Source organism: Megalops cyprinoides, chromosome 2 (genome assembly GCF_013368585.1).
Source record: "Megalops cyprinoides isolate fMegCyp1 chromosome 2, fMegCyp1.pri, whole genome shotgun sequence".
Taxonomy (NCBI): domain Eukaryota; kingdom Metazoa; phylum Chordata; class Actinopteri; order Elopiformes; family Megalopidae; genus Megalops; species Megalops cyprinoides.
Window position 1 is genome coordinate 52,193,826 of NC_050584.1, and position 20,441 is coordinate 52,214,266.

Consider the following 20,441-nt stretch of genomic DNA (forward strand, 5'->3'; position numbering starts at 1 on the left):
TCCAATATAATTCATATACGTCATCAGTCATATTTCAGTCTTTACATGACTACTAAAGATGATATACTGAGCCACTTAAACTATGTAAGTGGATTTAATGTGTTACAGGAGAAGGACAGGGATTTGGGACACAGCGTGTGCTTTTTGTCAGGCTGTGTGGTTGCACAGAATAAAAGAGGCCTGCTTTCACCTTGGGATTTCTTGGTTTATGAGATTACATTTACTTGTGGCAAATTGTGATGTTTACAGGAGCAATCTGCTTTTCTCAAGGGACCCTAACACAAGCCCTTCTACCTAGGGGCACTTTTTCATATTGCTGCTGAAAATTCTACAGAATTTTCTACAGAAAGGAGAAAAAAGCTCTTTATGATTTGTAATGCTTTGAGATGTTATGGATTTTTTTTGTATTTTCTGCTGCACTTTCCAAGGCCTTAATGCAATGCAAACTGAATGGCCATGATTCTCAAAAGCCAACATTTGAAGGTGGGCATATGTAAGCTGTGAAAAGAAAGTCTTGCTGTCCATCCCTCTGTGTACCCAGGGGAGAAGCGTTGACAAAGGGTGGTCTTGCCTTGACATCAGCTCATCTCTGTGGGAGAGGGGAGCACATTCATTCAAGTGTACCAAAACCCTACAGCAATATAAGTTTGTACTCAGTTAAAGTGATATTAGCATTTCTTGCTGCAGAGATCTCTTTGTACACTTTTGTGTAATGAGATATGGTTTAACCTGTTAATGTTTAAAGTCTTTCATTTGTACTGTGGTTAGAAATGGAACAGTCCTCACATAATTCTGGTTTTGGTGAACCTGGGATTAGGTGGATATTCTTATATTCTTATGAAAGATGCTATACCATTGATCCATGATCATTGCCTTGGAGCAGCCGTTCCTCTGATTGCGATGTCACTCCTATTTGCTGATTACACCTAAATTGATGATGTTAAATAAATGCTTGAGCTCTTGCATTAACAACTGCTCGCCAAATAATTTGCTTACCTCTGCCTTGATGTCTTAGACAGCTGGGATATTATTACACTTTTGAAACTAGATGACGACTTGAGGCTTTTTCATTCTGCCGGGCACAACACATTTTCCAGACAACGCTCTGGAAAAAGAGCGCAAGATTCAATCAAGGGTCTACTAGCATTGAATGTCTGGTAAACAATGCCAAATTGATGATTTACTTGAAGTTGGCTGAGGTTATCTCATGCCACGTAAACCTGGATCAGTAGCACATCTGCAATGCCAGCAGACATTCAGTAATCTTCTGCTTGCCTGGTGGGCATTGCTGATAGTTTAGAATGCCAGATTCTGTTTTGATTTATGTTTGTTGAATTGTGGAAGAGTAAGAAACCATGGCCTACACCATATGGTCTAGACTGACCTCAGGTCTTGTTTTGTGAACTGTGGTGCACAATGGGTCAAATCAATTTCAGTGTGGGATTTTCACTGCACACACATCATTTCAGAATGAAAGGAAAGACTACAAATATGATATCCTTATGTTAAGATGGTTTCATGAAAGTATCTCGTTCAACAAGGGTTACTGATTTTCTGGTGTAATGCGTAGGAAGTTAACGTGTGAATTAACAGATGTTAATCTTCTGGTGTTAATGTGTTAAAAATGGTAATTTTGAAGGCCCAAGCAGAAACCACTGTCTTACCCCTTACAATACCCTTTGACCAAGCTACCACTTTTTTGTTGTCAATTTCAAAGTCAAATAAAAATGCAGCATCTGAAGGGCCAGTATCCCTGTAACCCAGATCATTTTAAAGGGCTGTTTGGATTTGCATTTGTCATGCTAGATCCCAATAACTGTTTTTAAAGTCTTCACAAGATTCAAGAATATATTCTGATGCATAGATTATATATTAAACTATATTAAAAATAACACATATCCCTGTCCTGTGAATAGAAAGAGCTTTTTCATCAATATTTCCTTTGTGTTAATTTATTACCAGTCATTTGTTTTCTTTTATGGCGTTTCTTCTTGGCTACCAACATCTATAGAAGGGAAGAATGGGGTTCCTTCCATCTATAGAAGGGAAGAATGGGGTTCCTTCCATTTGTAGAAGGGAAGAATGGGGTTCCTTCCATCTATAGAAGGGAAGAATGGGGTTCCTTCCATTTGTAGAAGGGAAGAATGGCATTCTATGGTGGGCTGTGTTAGGTAATTTATGGTCAAATTACTTGTTTGCAATGAATTTAATTTACTTCCAAAACTATTCCTCCAAAGTAAAATAAGTCATGAAGGTCATGAAGATCAAGTGATTTTCAAATTATTTACAGAAATGCAGTTATGGCCTTGGGCAAATTTGACTAGGTTCGTTTACATTTAAAATATTTGCAACACAATTATTGGAAAGTTCAATATTTTATAATACTACCTTCCTGACTTTCATTCATTTTTCATGTAGTGTAACATACTGTGATTAGTGCATAGAACAGTGGTTTATCAGTCAGTATCGGTAAATTCATCAGTCATCAGTCATTTCAGTAAATGCTCCAGTGTGTAAGCTGCCAAGGTAAAAATTGATCTCTTTGAGCACTTTTATTCAACCTGTCAAATTAAATTAATAATAGACATGACTTTTGGCCATCTTCTTTTCTACCAATCAGTCTGCATATATAAAATTTGTCCATGGAATATTTTCAATATACACAAAATACTTTTGTGGTATCATTGTTATGAATGTAGGCACTGACACCTGTAGCATAAGTGACATAAAACTGTATGACAAAATAATGGCAAGATTTACGCTGGAGTTATAGCTGAAACCTAATTTGAATCCTTGATGTTTGCACATGTGATTAACCTGAATATACATTTTAGCAATATTTAAAACAATGAAGACTCATACCGTTTTTGTACTGATGGGGTACAAGTATGATTAAAGTGATTCTTTTCTTTATCGATTCTTATCACAAATCAGTGCTCAAATGCCCTGTGGCTATATTCACAAAACTACGGTGCTGTGTTAAATACATAATGGTTCCCTTAAGAATGACATATTTCAGCAGGACTACCAGTATACAATTATTATTCCATTTTCTCTACTTGTGAAAAGTTATTTGGTGTGTTAGAGCGTTCTTAAGCGTTATGACATTGACAAAGTGTTGCATAATGTGAATGGTCACAGGGCATTGTTCATTCACTGTTCCTAGAATGAATCACTGTTTCTGGTTCAGTGGCCAGGTAACCTCAGCATGTGCTGTACTGTAGCACATGTGCTTTAATAATATTTTCTGTGAATTACATTCAGCACTAAGGAGCAGCCAAAAACGTTTCCTGGATGTGCAGAGGTGGGACTTGTCACATAGTCCAGCGTGGGTGTTGATAAAAGCCACAGACCAATCACAGAGCACATTTTTTTTATTGCTTTTTAATGCTGGACCTGATTTCAGACACTCTTGATGACATTCCAAGAGGGAAACTTCCTGAGCAGTAAATTGTGAGTTATGAAGTTAACAGTCTTCCTTAGGCTGTCTTCCTCACAGCCAGTCTAAGCACACAGCATGAAAACACTTTATCAAAAATGATGTTATCCATCTGGGAAACACCAGAGATTGTATGCGGCACAGTATTTTTAATTTAATGTATTAATTTATATGTGCAAAGTGCAAGTGTAGTCACACAAAAGTACTACCATGAATATAATCAATTGCTGTGGATACACTGTCATAACCACAGTACATTAACCCTCCCCATAGACTATTAAAACATTACCGCCTGTACACTAATATCTACATTCCGTTTCTTACCATCATTCAAACCACAACACAGCCTTCTGGTTTTAGGGCTTCAGCAACCTGGCTTTTGCTGCTGGATTTTTCCATTGCATATATAATTACACATTGGGAGGAATGAGGTAAGGTTCTTCAACAGATGAAATATTCACCTGTAACACCAGGGAGTGGTCTCCTGTTCACTGAGGTAATCCATCATACTGCTCTGTACCTTTTACAGCGATTGGATCTCAATAGCAATGATTTTTTACTCTGCTTCTGGTCTGAACCATGACACAACTGTGTTGAGAATGTTTTTGAAGCACTTTAAGAGGATGGCCCATTATTGGTAGCTATTGTTTGGGAAAATTTACAAAGCTAATTTCAGATGTAACCCTTGAGCCATGATTATCTTGAGTCACATTATCTAATAAGTATGTCTAGGGCCACTTACATCAATTCAATAGGAGAAACTATACATGCTATTTACATGTTGCCTGATTGCAGAACAGCAAAGCAGATTTATAGGTGTAATGACATACACACTCTAATTTACGTCACATTTGTTTACCTGTCCAGAAGGTTTAATGTATTGTAATATCATTTTATCAATTTGATACAGCTTTCTAATGGGAAAAAAACTTTCAAAGGTGAGCTTATAACCCATGCAGTGAACTCAGGGAACATCTAGTTGGAGTGTCAGAATTTACAGTAAGCACATTCCTTGTAATATTGAACAAAAATGGCAAGTCATGCCAAGAATTGCAGCTGCAGTCATAAACCTAATACCATAAATGCCAGAAACCAAAATGGCTACCTAAAGTGCCCAATAGTTATGGAATAGTTACATGCAAACAGATTAAAAAACCTCCTCCACATCAGAATGGAGGTCATGAAATGTTTCGGATTTGGCAAATTGTCTGCTTAGGCTGGTGCTTAAAATGAGGCTGATTAAAAAAAGTCACCAGCAAACAGAAAGTATACCAGTGTATTTGATACCTCTGCCATAGTTAGATTTCTACATTCCATTTCTTACCATCATTCAAACCACAACACAGCCTTCTGGTTTTAGGGCTTCAGCAACCTGGCTTTTGCTGCTGGATTTTTCCATTGCATATATAATTACACATTGGGAGGAATGAGGTAAGGTTCTTCAACAGATGATATATTCACCTGTAACACCAGGGAGAGGTCTCCTGTTCACTGAGGTAATCCATCATACTGCTCTGTACCTTTTACAGCGATTGGATCTCAATAGCAATGATTTTTTACTCTGCTTCTGGTCTGAACCATGACACAACTGTGTTGAGAATGTTTTTGAAGCACTTTAAGAGGATGGCCCATTATTGGTAGCTATTGTTTGGGAAAATTTACAAAGCTAATTTCAGATGTAACCCTTGAGCCATGATTATCTTGAGTCACATTATCTAATAAGTATGTCTAGGGCCACTTACATCAATTCAATAGGAGAAACTATACATGCTATTTACATGTTGCCTGATTGCAGAACAGCAAAGCAGATTTATAGGTGTAATGACATACACACTCTAATTTACGTCACATTTGTTTACCTGTCCAGAAGGTTTAATGTATTGTAATATCATTTTATCAATTTGATACAGCTTTCTAATGGGAAAAAAACTTTCAAAGGTGAGCTTATAACCCATGCAGTGAACTCAGGGAACATCTAGTTGGAGTGTCAGAATTTACAGTAAGCACATTCCTTGTAATATTGAACAAAAATGGCAAGTCATGCCAAGAATTGCAGCTGCAGTCATAAACCTAATACCATAAATGCCAGAAACCAAAATGGCTACCTAAAGTGCCCAATAGTTATGGAATAGTTACATGCAAACAGATTAAAAAACCTCCTCCACATCAGAATGGAGGTCATGAAATGTTTCGGATTTGGCAAATTGTCTGCTTAGGCTGGTGCTTAAAATGAGGCTGATTAAAAAAAGTCACCAGCAAACAGAAAGTATACCAGTGTATTTGATACCTCTGCCATAGTTAGATTTCTGTCCTTCTGATCCATATTCTTAATTCAACTTTAATGGTTGGAAGCCTGAAAATGTCATACTTCTGTTATAAACTATGTAACCACTTGCTTACTCATTTTTTACAGCTGAATCCCACCCTAACATTGATAAAGTTATGGCAAAAATGCTAATAACTACACCTACACAGAAAAAGAGATCAAACTGTTAGCATTACTGTATTACAAGGTATCTGAATTCCATTGTAAAGGTGTAAATAAAAAAAATATATAATGTAAATGTATTCTTTATTCAAAGCAGATGTTCAACCAGAACACCATGGAAGATATGACTGCACAACTACTCACAGTAGTGAATTAAGTTTTTTTTTAAATGTTCCATAGAAGTATTAGATCACCTCCTTTTTTCCTGGCTGCCATACTGATTTCTTGCCTCTTCAAGAAACTTTAACTTCCAAAATACAGCTTGACAGACAATAAAATTGCTTTATTTTTAAATAACCTGTTTGATCATTATGAATAATATTCAGTTACATTATTATTATTGTTACATTTCTGGAGGTGCATTTATATGATTACAGCAAGATGTTGGATGTGTTCTTATCTAACATGTTATAAACACAGAGTCTGTGTCAGGTGCTCTACCACAGATGACCAGGGTCTGTGTGCATACGCCGGTCATGAGGTGAAGCACATCATTCTATGCTCATCTATATAAAGCTGCTTTGTGACAACTTGTGTTGTAAAAGGCGCTATACAAATTTAAAAATTAAATTGAAAGCGAAGATCTGAACTCAGTCTACACACTATGCCAAGGATCATGTAATTTATCCACACACCGTGAAGAGAGGCATGATGTACGAATGCCTCAAGTCCAAACCCTGTCTGAATAAAGCAATCTGTTCACACATCAGCCATAACCATATGCAAGATTAGTACATATTATGCACCTGTCTACAGATAGCCATCAGACAGGCTTTTAATTTAATGTCTAGAGCCGTGTTTCCCAACCCTGCTCCTGGAGGCACACTGTCCTGCATATCTTCTATGTATCCTTCCTGCTTGACTAAATCAGGTGTGCTCAGCTAATCAAAAGTGCCACTGATGAGTTCAGTCAGGTAGGTAGAGCAGGGATAGATAGAAGATATGCAGGACGGTGTGCCTTCAGGAGCAGGGTTGGGAAACGCTGGTCTAGAGGACATCAGTAGAGCTCCTGTCAGGAGGTAAGCTCACAGTTGCCGCCATTGTTGAGCCTCTCATTCGGTGATATTAACTAAGTACCACGGGTGCGTGTTTGAGCTGGGGTTATAGAATGATTGCCTCTGCCGATCTGGCGGAGCTTGGGGCTGTTCTGAATTGTCATTACTGGGGGTACAGGTATAAGAAGGTTACAATTTAGACAGTCGGGGGTTGGACGGCTCGGAAAAAGGAAGGCTCCAAGCAGCGGATTTTACTGGTGGGAAATTATTTCCGTTTGGTTCATTTTGGTTTGCTTCTTTTTGGTTGGTTTTGGTTTTGGTTTTGCTCTGCATTGTCAGCCAGTTTTTTTTTTTCTTTTGTTTACGGTTAATTTGTTAATGTTATGTTTCGTTCTTTTTTTTGTTCCCTTTTGGTTTGATTTGGGGGAAATCCTGGGAGGGGGATTTCATTTTAGATTGTCGTGTGTGTGCGGAGCGAGTGTCGGCGGAGCGCTGCGGACCTGGACCGCTTCCTGGAGTGACGCAGGGGGCAGACAACACAACGCAGGCCGGCTGGGAAAGGTGAGGGGAAGAGAGGCTTGAGAGCGGAGCAGCTGAGCCCCAGGCTGGGCAGGAGGCGGATCGAGGCGGTGCCCCCGTGCAGTAAGGGACGTGACTGGCGGTGTTGCCGTAGTGCGTGTGCGCGCCCTTTTGAAGTCTGCCCAGCCTAGCAGAGAGGGTGATTTGTGTCGCTGTGTTCTCCTCCCCCCCCAGTGCGGTCATAGTTCCTGCTCTGGAGTTGTGTGAGGAGGACAAGCAGCAACATCAGCGTCTGGAGGCAGCGGCCCGGACCAAGGACACCAGCAGCACCCCGTCCCTTATTGTTCAGGTTTTCTTTTTTTTTTTTTATTTTGGGACGCAAGCGAGGCCCAGCTTAGAGGTGTGGGCCGAGTTGCGGCCCACCCTTTTTTTGTCTTTGTGTGCATGTCCGTGAGGGGACCTCCCCCTCTCTGGTGCATGGTACCCCCCCCGGGCAGGGTGAGGGAAGGGCCGCTGTGGTAAAGGGGATGGTGGAGTCTAGGAGGAGAGGTCTGCAGAGCGTGAGCCATCCATTTATGAATTGCAGTACTTTTAATAATAAAGTTCATTTACCTGTACTCCCGGTGTCCTGGTTGTCTGTGGCGGGCGGATCCATTGGGAGAACCTGTGCTGGGGTAGCGGGGGCCAACGTTGGCGGCTCCCGACACTCCCGACCTATGAGAATATCTTCTCTGTGCTGACTTATTTTGCAAATTGGGAATTTAGATTTCATGGGTCTCCTCTGTTTACAAATAATAGTAAAAAATGGTGTTAAAAGGTGGACAGGCTTGCTTCTCTGCAGATTTGTCAAACTGTTCAAAACCCACTTTTGGCCTGAATTAGTCATTCACTGCTTTGTTCACAGTATTGGGGGTGTGTACTTTCCACCCATGCTCTTAATGAGTAGACTAATACTCCTCCAGGGCCATGGCTGCATTTGTCATATTATTGGCACAATTTATTATCATTCATTTATGTATGTTCTAAGATGTCTTGGTACACTCTCTTTGAAATGTATAACCATAATTAATTGGCATAACTTATCGAATGTGTCTCCATCACTGACTCTTAATGATCAAAAGCCGCTTCTTTTTTTTATCAAGATAGGGTTCTCTGGGTTTTCTTTGAAGGGACTGAAGTTTTTGACAGTACGCCTCTGGTACTGACTCATAAGCTGCTGACACAGCCTCTTTAATAGGATCATACTCTTCAGCTTGCACTGAGTCAAAGGATGCATACACTTCTTAGACCTTTCCTACAAATACACTCAGTGTCAGCAGAATCCTTTTAGGCCACTTCAATCTATGGGCAATCTTTTCAAAAGACAAAAGATCAATTCATCTGCATTGAATTTTGGCTGCAAACGCATGAACTCAGCTAAATCAAAATGTAACTCCTGGTTCTACTAATGTTCCTGGTCCTGCCTGGTTACTTTAAATATTTTTGTACTTGAATATTTTTGAGTTTCAGTTTTCTTTTATACCAAGTCATATGTGGATCTATCAAGGCACTAGAAGTTCTAACATTGCTTAACATTCCTAACATTTGTCTGAACTATGCATCTTTGGAATAAGCAGATCAAGCACATAACATTTTTGTTATATGTGACAATATTGACACATAAATGTTCTGTTGCTAAGAACTGAGCTTTGGAAACCTGAAACAAAACTCCCAGTTCTAGTCTCTGTTCAAGGAACACCACAGGGTCAAACATTTTCATAGTGAACACTCCATGCAAAACTAACACTGAATGATATGATAGGAAACTATACATACAAAGCTTACGTTAGTTTCTACTAGCCACAAAACAAATGACAAGTTTGAATGGTTCTAATTATACACCAACATGCACTTCACTCTGAAATACCAATGATCAGCAACAGACAGATATGTAATACCTTCCAAGATATACTTAGTGTTGCTAAGAGAATTCAAATCAAAATGCAGCTAAACTGTTGTCATTCAGTCAACACAAAAGCAGGACTAACTAGCTCACCAGCTACCCAGCTTGCTAATTCACCACAAGCAACAAACACAGTATCCCACCAGACACAATCTGTGTTAACAGCCGCCACAAAACCACAACAAAGCACCAAACAAACTCTTTGTTACAAACAGATAACGTCCCAGATGCCCTCACTTTTTACACACCTGTCTATAGCCAGTCACAAGCTACAACATTACCGAAATTTTTACGTTTAGGCTAGCTAACAGGATTTGTAACCCAAACTGGATGGAAAGTCAGTGTGAGAGGTGATTTTTCTGAAGGACTAGAGGGAAAAAGGTCACTCTTATCCGCCAGTACTGATAACTCCACTACTAGGAAATGCAGCTACTATTCCTCCATATCTGCACAAAAGCTCTTCTGATTTTAAACACCTGGGGGAATCACAATAAGTGAGCAACCTGTTTCTCTAGTGGATTGAGTGTGAAAGTGTACATGCGGCACCTAAACAAATGCATTGTGTCAGCTGGCTAAGATGTCCACCTCACTGTACCTAAGAGTGCACATGGTAGCTCCACTCAGGATGATTGTGTAAATAATACTGATACTGAAATATAAACATCAATCCAGCCCCTCCAAAACTGCCCAAGCTCTGTTGACCTTTGGGAATAACAAGAATGCAGCAACAGTCAAATAAAACTCATGACATGTGAATACATAAAAACAAAGGATTTCTGTCTAGAATGCTACAAGATATGATTTGTCTTAATTATACTGGCAAGCTTCAATGACATGAGAAAGAAGATGAACTTTTATGAAATCCTTGAGGATGACTGTTTCTTTTTTGTTTTTACTATTTTGAATTATTTGCTTTATTTAAGGATTAGTTTGGCTCTCTGTGGTTTAGCTGATACTCCTGAAAAATGGTGACACAATAAGAATAAAACACTACAATTTATAATAGACTGAGAGCTTGGCTTTAATTTGGGCCTGTATAAAAGTAAGATGAGTTACAAATACACCAAAGTGTTGAAAAAACATACATTGTAGGTCACAGCTACTTGACCTCATTTTAATCCCCAGGAATCCTGGAAGGGAAACCGGACTGTTTCCAAAAATTCAAGGGATTTTTTTTTAAACCACAAATTAATCTAAGCTTTGTGAACTGAATACTTTTCCATATGGGGATTGGAAAAGACCTGTTGCAGAAAAAAAGAAAAAAAAAACAGGAAATTTGGCTGGGAAGACTGAGAGAGAAATTTCTTTCTCTCTCAGCGCACTACTCTCTCTCTCTCTTGCTGAACTCTCTTGCTCGCCCGCCCACTCCCACATCTGGAAGGTCTCTTGCAGTTGTGGTGGCGCTTCAGCGCTTCTTCTCTTGTAATGGGACTACTTTTTGTGAATTTGGAGGTCAAGCTTCATCTCCTCATTCAGCGACAACCTCTGCAAGACAAGGTAAAAAAATCTTTATATAAAATTTGCTTTGTGTCTGATTTAACAGCTATTCAAAGGTCATGACACTTTCAGATAATCAATTGATCTCTACCCCATGTGAAAAAACATGTGACTAATATATGTCTTGCATTTCTGTACCATGCATACATTAAAAATAACAATAAGCATCAACAAATCATTTTTGGACTGTATGTGATAAATGATCAATATGTTTACAAAATTCTGCATTTTCCTTCTTGTACGCTCCACACTAAAAATGAGGGGTTACACACAGATTCTATTCAACAAATGAGTAATATTTTATATGTTTTTTATATGTTTTATGTGAGTGAAACTATACAACAAAGTTTTGTGCGTAAGTTGTTTTGACTTAGATCTCTTGGCTGATGGCATGTGTCAGCAGCAGTGCAGTTGTGATGTGGGTCAAAGGAGGGCTGTGGTGTCTGAGCATGTTTTTCGGGTTTCTATGTGTCAGGGGCTATATTGAGTCAATATATGTTGGTGTGTACGTATGTGTGTGTGCACGGTTTTTGTATTGTTTATGTGTGTATGTCACTGGGGGTCTTTCAGAAGTACTTGGTCGATTTTAGACACTGTTTGAGGGAGAAGGGGAATGTGGCTTCGACTGGTTTTTGGAAAAGTAAATATGCTGAAAACTGATTGCCTGTTTGGATTTTTTCCATTGCTGCTGGAGACGTTCAGTGGAGAAAACACTGTTGTCCATTAGTAATGCTCTGTGACATTTTGCATTCACATTAAGGGCCTGGCAGTTGAACAGAAACATACTATCTCCAGAGATGAAGTTTCCCTATAAACTGTCTGTTCATTCCACCACTGCATCTACACAAGAGAATGTTTAATATCTTGTAATAGAAGAATGTACAGAGAGAAGCTATACACTATAATCTTTCACAAAGAGACAATTTTGAGGGACTAAGAAAAATTGCTAAAAAAAAAAAACAGGAGCACAGTGGTTGACACAGAAAGGAAAAGATGTGTGCTTGAAAGGTTAAAGGTTAACTGCAAAACGCATAATGACCTTATGTGATCGACCCAGCCAATTTCTATATGTTTTTAAAGGCAATGGAAAAGAGATTTTGCAGAGGAGCATAAAGAGAATATATGGAACCATACTGTAAACATTCAAACAAACCATGAAATCATTTCAGGTACTGTAATATTTGATCACATGGATTAACTTGTTCTTGTTCATTAATCCTCTGCAGGTGTAGAAGGGACCTGTGCTCAGAGGTCCAGGTTTGGGAAGGTGGACCCGTGTCAGAGTATAGGAGGCAGGGCCTCTGGAAAAGGAAGTTTGCTGAGTGGCTGAACTGGCCCTGAGCATGACACGTCCCAGGGGGATCCTGCAGGTCCTCTCTGTGCTGCTGCTGGGATGGGCTCTGGTGCACTGCCAACCGGAGACAGAGGAAGAGGAGGGAGATGGAGCGGAAGGGATGGAGGAGAAGGCACCCCCTGTTGTGGTGAAACCAGATGTAATCAACTGTCCCCAGGACTGCAGTTGTAAAGCTGAGGGTATGGTGGACTGTGCTGGGGTGGATCTCACTGAGTTCCCAAGCGGTCTGTCTGAAGAAACCCGACAGCTGTCTTTACAGGTAAGTAGCTCATGCCAGTTCTAAAAACGTCCTACAGCTCGAAACAATTAGCCACTGATGTCCTTGACTGAATTAGGCCCTCTTGTGTAATTTTTCTGGTAATGACACATTCCTGTTAATGTGATTTGAGTTGCATATAAATTCATTCTGTGTTTTTTAAATTGTGTCTGCTTGTCTTCCTCCTCTAACCCTATTTTCCAGAATAACCAAATCAAAGAGGTGACTGTGGAGCAGCTTTCAGCACTCTACCAGCTGGAGACCCTCAACTTGCAGAACAACCGTCTAACTTCAGATGGTAAATGAGAGACAGGAGACATACAGACAGGAAAAGAACTAGGAAAAGAGTAAAAAGGGCAATAAGAGGTAGATATAAGATGCTGGAAAACTCTGCTTAGTGTTTTTCCATTTGTAGTCTACCCTGTATTATCTTGATGACAGCTTTGTTTGGTGACCATGCTTCCTGTCCCAGTAAGCAGTCAGAGTACTTCTTGTCATCTTGTCTGCACTTCCTGGAAATTTATTTCAGTCACATAATTCATTCTTTTCTTACCAGGCCTTGAGGATGAGGGCTTTGAAATGCTGGATCGTCTACGTTATTTGTACTTGGCAAACAATAAGGTGAGTCCTGAGGACACAAATACCTGACTATGACATTGAGACTCTAAACTGCGACCAAAATCAGTTTTTCCACCATAGCCAGACAATGTATGCACTCCATTAATTTCATTCAATCTGATGTTTTCACATATGCTCTTTTCTAAATAACATATTTTTTGTTTGCAGGTTATTTTTGTTATCACTTGAAATTTGGAATAGAGCCAGGCTCATTTGTTTTTGGGGGGAAAATTTTTAATTTTCCCCTCAAATTTGGGCTAAAATTCAGTCCTTTTTAACTTTCAGTGGGAATGATGTTTCGAACTTAATTGCCGTTTTTCCTAGGACATTGCCAGCTTTCGGATCTCTTGCCCTGCTTCCCTTGTTTTGGATTTTGGTGGACAACCAAAATGCTAGCTCTGCTTCTGGTGCCTCTGGTGGGGGTGGGGGAGAACAGTGGCAGCAGACTGTGGCACATTCGTGTTCCCAGCTGTGTGTGCCAGTCTGGCCCTTAATCAAATTCTGCACATCTTTGCCAACTCGTCAAATGTGAAAACACAGCTGGCACTTTGGCTTGTTTGATGACGGATGTGGAACAGATATATCACTCTTTAAAACGTAATAATATCCCTGCTGATGGGACCCTGGAGTTCGTGAGGGAGCTGGTGGTGTTCACTAAGCTGCAAAAATGTGCTTGCCACTTCAATCCATGTACTTGCATGATTTTTTAACCTTGAAAGCCCTGAAGCCTGTATTGTATGTTGTGTACAGGCTGTATTGGAACTCATCAATGTCTTATTTGAACCAAGTGGCTTCCCTTCCAAATTCTGTGAGTGCTAATAGATTAAAGAGAGCTGGAAAACCTACTGGACAGAGTCCTCCAAGATTTAAGATTAATAAATCCTTTCTTGGCCTAATATTAATTCTTTGTGCAGCATCAGCTTCTCAGCCTTTTGTGACTCTTCATTTGTTTTTGGACGAGCAACATGTACTATTTGACCATTCGCTTCTGAATTTGGAGTGTGTCCTACCTTCTGAATGCTGCATGCATATCCTCATTAAACATGATAATTGCCTGGTGATGGTAATGTCTGGGAAGCTAACAGCGCATTGGAAGATTAGTCAGCATGACATGGTCAAGTGAACATGACTTGATATATTAGCATAATAGCAATCCAGCTGTGTTTGCAGAAAACACCACATGCTAATAATGTTCCAGAGTACTAAAAAATGCTCACAATAGTAACCCAACTTTTTGTTCCTTTTTGTATCCCCCCAGCTCACTGCAGCACCTAAACTCTTGCCCTCCTCTTTGGTTAGTGCGGACTTTGCGGCTAATCAGCTGACCAAGATCTACCCCAATACCTTTGGCCAGAAACCAAGACTGAAGTATGGACTGTTTTCCCCCTTGAAATAGAAATTTAAATTAGCTATCTTGCTCTGTCACTGGCCTTTTGTGCTCATCTCCATTTCTTACCTAACCTCAGGTCAGTGTATCTTCATAACAACAAACTAACAGACGCTGGGCTACCTGAACACATGTTCAGTGGTTCAGACTCCCTGGAAATCCTCATCATGTCCAGCAACTTTCTTCGATATGTCCCCAAGAACTTACCCTCTGCGCTCTACCGGCTCCATCTGAAGGTATTTTGTGAATAAGCCAACTTTTACCAGATCCATATTTTGAAGAAAATGCTACTTGTATTGTAGAACTTGTCATAATCCTTCAGATGTAATGGGGATAGATTGCAGGGTGACTGAAATGTAGATGAGGAAATAAAGAGATTGTAGATAATCTAGCTACACCACCATCATATGTATACACCTATAATAATTCTCAGAGGAAATGTGAACCCAGAGGTTTTTTTATGCCCTCTGCTAATAGTATCTTTTTGTGGGCAGAATAACAAACTAGAGAAGATCCCCCGCGGGGCTTTTGACAACCTATCCAACCTGTGGGAACTGTACCTGCAGAACAACCTTCTTAGCCATGATGGCATGGACAATGAAACCTTCAGGTGTGTTCCATCATAAACATGCAACCAGAAGTGAGCGTGAAATATTTTAGTTTCCTTAGTTCTGTTACCATTAACCGTATCAATATCATGAAGGGTTTTGATATTAAAGCTTACAAATCAATAGAAGGGGGGCTGAGGGAGACTCAATTTTGCAAAGTACAGAATGGCTTAGCAAGTCAAGGGCTCATTAGAGAGAGCAGGAATGAGTCGTTACAAGGTACGGGATCAGCAGACTGAGACTCAAAGGAAGAGTGATTGATCTATTGCTTGGTTGATCCTCTCCTATTCCTTGAATGTTGGGATAATGCCCAATCTCTCTCTCCTCTCTCTCTCTCTCCTCTTAGCCAACTGAGCAAACTGGAATACCTGGACTTGTCCAACAACAACCTCAGTATGGTGCCCAAGGGCCTCCCCCGTAGCCTGGTAGTGCTCCACCTTGAGAAGAACTCCATCAACAGCATCCCCAAGGATGTCCTGACGCCCATCCGCAATCTGCAATACCTGCTGCTGCACAACAACAAACTGCGGGCCCGCTCCATCCACCCCGAAGCCTTCATGGGCCTGAAGAAGCTGCACACCCTGCACATGTACAACAACCAGCTGGAGCGAGTGCCACGGGGGCTGCCTCGTCGCGCCAAGACCCTCATGCTGCTGCATAACCTCATCTCTGAGATCAACCGTAACGACCTGGCCACGCTCTACACCCTGACTGAGCTCAACCTCAGCTACAACAAGATCACCAGCCCCCGACTGCACAAAGAGGCCTTCCGTAAACTCCGGCTGCTGGAGTCCCTCGACCTATCGGGGAACAGCCTGCACACTCTCCCCTATGGCCTGCCCAAAAGCCTGCAAATACTTAAGGTCAAGGACAACCAGCTGAACTCTATTCCTGATGGAGCACTGAGTGGCATGAGCAAGCTGCGTGAGATCAACCTCAGTAACAACCAGCTAAAACTCAGTTCCATCTACCAGGGGGCCTGGCAGGAGCTTAGTGCCCTAACAGTAAGTGGGATGGGGGAGGCTTGGTCCTTCCTTGGCGAGATTCACTGGTTTATTTGCCCCACCCCCAACCCCACAATTACAAATGAGACAATAATACAAAATACAGAAATACATAACAAATTCAGCTTGACTGTATTCATCAGCATTCAAACTGAATCAAATTTGTAGGAATACAATACATTGACACAACCTGTGGTCTGAATGTTATTCTTTTTTGTTTCAATCCTGACGTCTTGTCCTGGAAGATATACATCAATGACACAGCTATACACTAATGTGCTGTTGTGTAGATATCTGGCCCTCTGTGGTATGACACTAAGACTGGCTTGTTTATGCAGGTGTTGGACCTGTCAGGGAACCAGCTGACCCATGTGCCTGTTGACCTGCCTGAGTCCCTGGAGTACATTTACCTGCAAAGTAACCGCATCAGCAGTGTCCCAGCTACTGCTTTTGAGAGTACACCCAATATCAAGGGCATCTTTCTCAGGTTAGTCAAAGATACATAGCACATCCCCTCCTGTGATGTCATAAACTACCACTGCTTATAAAATGTATTTTTAAAACCAAACTACAATTCGGTGTTGCTCCCTAATGTTCCCACTCTTATGGTTGTTATTACTCTGATGTAAACCAAAATGTTGTACTTGAACAAAAAATCATGTTAATAAGACATAACAGCTAATTTCATTTGTGGGCTGGGCCCTGGCTGTTTTATTTACTGTATTCAAGCAGCTATGCTTCTCCCTGTTTGCGAAGCTGTAGCGATTCCCAAGGGACAGGATTTTTGGTTGACGGTTAGGATCTTGTTAGGATCTTGATTCGCTGAAATTGCTTGCATTATACAGCAAGAAAACTAGCATTAAAATAACAATAATAATTTCAACAGAACGTTTTTCTTATTGTGGTCTCCAATCCCACAGCTGGGCTGCTATCTGAGAAATATCTGAGAAGTTTTTTCCTTCGTTACTATCGGAGTACTGAGACTATCCTCCACACAGAGGGAACACACTGCAGCAACGCCTGTTGGCTTAGTGTTATGACCTGTTCAAAACTGCTGTGTGAGCCTGTCTTGCTGCCACACCAGTTTACAGATTTTCCCACCATGGGCTGTGTCTCTGCAGAGCCAATCTGGAAAACAAAAAAAAAAAAAAAAAACGCTGTGGTGTGAACTTCAGTGGAGGACAGTAAATGAAAACAAAGCACAGAAAATACATTTTCAACACTTCGGGCTGTTAGAGAATGAAAAAGGCCATCCTGGGATACATTTCATTTAATTTCCTTCAGGGACATGTTTGCCATATTTGAGAAAATCTCATTTAATTTAATTTAAAGGGCAACCCGGGTGATTTTGTGTGGATACAGAAGACCATAATCCCCTCTTACATAACAATATTGCTTTTTGCCTTGAAAGGAGTGTGATGTACACTGTGATGGGCAGCAGTAGATAGTGGGACAAGGGACAATGGCACTTCATTTTGTCTATATTGTATGGGCTGACCATAATCCCTCTCTCCTGGGTCAGATTCAACCGACTGTCAGCAAGTGCAGTTAAAGAAAAAGCCTTCTCTTTCCTGAAGAACCTGCAAGTGCTGGATATTGGTCCTACCACCATCAGCCCTGTCCATGTAGATGAAATGGAGGAGGAGGATGGGGAGGAGGAGGAAGAGGAGGAATTTGAAGAAGAAGATGTCCAGTAAGACAACAAGAACCACTAAAGCAATCTGCAGCCAAAGAACCTGTTGTACCATCACCCCAACCACCCACCCTTCATCTGTGAAATGTTTGGGAAGAAAAAAAAAAAACAACAAAAACTGATTTTTAAATCCCGAACCCCATCCCATCTCATGTGCAAGAGTTTGACATTTTTGCAAAGAAGATCAATATCAAAATGTGATAAAATTTAGAACTAAAAAAGTTGGTTATTTTTTGTAATGTGATTTTTTTTTTGCGAATGCAGAATGAAGCAATGAATTGAAGCATGGTTAAACAAACGCATTTGGGAGGCAAAAGTCAAAATTCTATTTGGTGCAGGATACCAGATGAATGGTTTTTGGCTTTGCAGGCTGTGCCCTTACAGATGCTATCACATGTCTTTGTGCATGCATTGCTACACGTTTCTTCAAGCAAGCTTAAAAGTACCTCTACCTGGACGCTGGGTTCTGGACTGAACACAACAGAACACAGACGCATGGATATCACTTGGGACGCTGGGAGTCATCAAAGTGAGCTGACAGCCACGGCAAGCAAGGAACTGAGGATGGGAGTATTGATGTCACATGACAAGGGAGAGGAAAATGTACTCTGTGATGTGCGGAGGCTGCCAAGAGTCCTACCAATGGGAGCTCACTGACTGACTTCACAACCTGAGATGCCAATTAATCATCAGAGAAACAGTGATGAGGGAGTCCCTGGGGGCAATGTAACAGTGGAGGTCCATCTCTGAGCTCATCCTCTCTCCACACTGCTCCGCGGCCGAACCCCTGTTAATACAACAACACGTTACTGTTGGGCTGTCTGCTTTCTTACTTTGGCTTTAGAGTCCGCTTGGCAGACAGACTGCTTGCGAGGCATCAAACTCCTTTTTTTTCCTTTTTACCCTACTCAGGGGCTTCTTCTACTGTTCTACTGTATGCTGCAAATGTTTCCCTTGATTTCAACTTACGAGTGCAGTCTCATTATTTACATGGTAAAACAGGGGTTATATGTATTTTTGTATGATATTTGCAAATACCCATGCTACTAAGCCCACCTTAATGCTCTAAAAATGTATTTTTGTGTATTGCACCTTTGCATTTACTAGTAAAATCTATTACACAGCAGTAATTACTTGGAAGATCAATCTAATCAAGTGACTCCTTGTGAAAGGACCATATTTACAGAAGAACTTTTCTTATGCTGCAAACACCTTTCTTATGAATCTTATGCTACAGTCGAAAGTTCCATAAAACATTTGGAATTAATATAAAATGCATATTTTATTTATAACCAGAAGACTTCAGAGATTTGGGAGTATAAACAAAAAACACAACAAGGAAATAAGAAATAAAGTTAATAAGGTAGGAACTGTGGTGAGTCAAACACAAAGCAGTTACTCTGATGGCAAACAAAAACAAATTCCTTTCACAACAATTCATGAGGGGCAGCTCTTCGCACAGCATCAGTGGAATGGTTCATTACTCAGAATAACACAGTACAGATGCATCTGTGAAGAGGACTTTTGCTATATGTCTGAAGGTCAATGAATTATTCTGTGTTTGCAATTTTTCATTTTATTAGATTTTATTTTAACTAATCCATTTCATCCTTCTGGGTCATTCCCCTTACAGTTTTCCATTTCACATGCAGGAACAGAAGTAAGTCACTCGATTTTGACCTTTCTCAAAAAACCACGATACAAACACTATATTGGTTATGGGAGTATATTGGTATCATTGGTATCATTTTATACAAATTTAAGTAAGTTTGGTTCAAAGAAATAATTGTTAAATAATAGCTCATTGGGATCACTGAAAGCATGTAACTCTTAACGATCAATGAACAAAGTGAAACATTAATGCCTACCCAGAGTAACTAAGGTCTTGTGTTATGGAATTTCTTGCTGCAATTTCTGACTCAGTCCCTGCCTTGAAGAAAAGCCTTGGAGAGTTAGGGTTTCTGGGATAAAGTTTACAGGAGTATGGTAAGTTTAACCAACTTCCATTGCAAAACTCCTGTAAAGCCACAGAGTCTATGAGGAGAACATGAAATATATGAGTATAATGAACAACAGCTCTTCGTTGTGTGAGGGAGAGTAATGCTTGCCTACCTAAAGTAATGGGATAGAAGCTACAGTACAAAGTAATGAATATTATTTTGTAACAACAGATCAAATTGTCATTGTATTGTAATATATGAATTTAATGAATTCAGTGTTCCAGATATTAGATTAGAGAAATGTGTGTCCAACTGTGCAATGGGTCAGATTTTCTTTCTTTCATAGATTACCATAAAGGTGTACAGTATAGTAACATGAATCAGTACACCCACCAGGCAATTGATAACACATAAAAAAAGACCAACCAATGAATCAACCAAACAAACAACAACAAAAACAGATGCTATTGTTCCATACACTTTAGAATTTCAAATAGAAATGTCATGAAATTTCATTAAGAGAAAAAAGTGTGTTAAAGTGTTAAAGTAAAAATTCTGTGGCGTGTGCACAGCAACTTTGGGCAGCAAAGTGCTTGTTTTTAATATGATCCATGTGTAGCATACACAGAGGTACACCGACTGAATGCAGAGGGCTTGGCACGGCTGGTCTTGCTCGTTGTAGGTTGGGGAGTTCCTGCTCT

The 20,441-nt window shown here is 40.3% G+C and overlaps 1 protein-coding gene across 1 annotated transcript; it reads left to right on the forward strand.

Annotated features, from left to right (window-relative positions):
• The first annotated feature begins 10,772 nt into the window (after positions 1-10,772).
• Positions 10,773-17,804, forward strand: podn (podocan). The gene is made up of 10 exons (XM_036521587.1): positions 10,773-10,880; positions 12,107-12,493; positions 12,695-12,788; positions 13,047-13,111; positions 14,367-14,476; positions 14,575-14,731; positions 14,990-15,105; positions 15,450-16,107; positions 16,446-16,594; positions 17,630-17,804. The coding sequence occupies exons 2-10, from the start codon at positions 12,224-12,226 to the stop codon at positions 17,802-17,804; spliced, it is 1,794 nt and encodes a 597-aa protein (XP_036377480.1). The 5' UTR covers positions 10,773-10,880; positions 12,107-12,223.
• Positions 17,805-20,441: the final 2,637 nt, after the last annotated feature.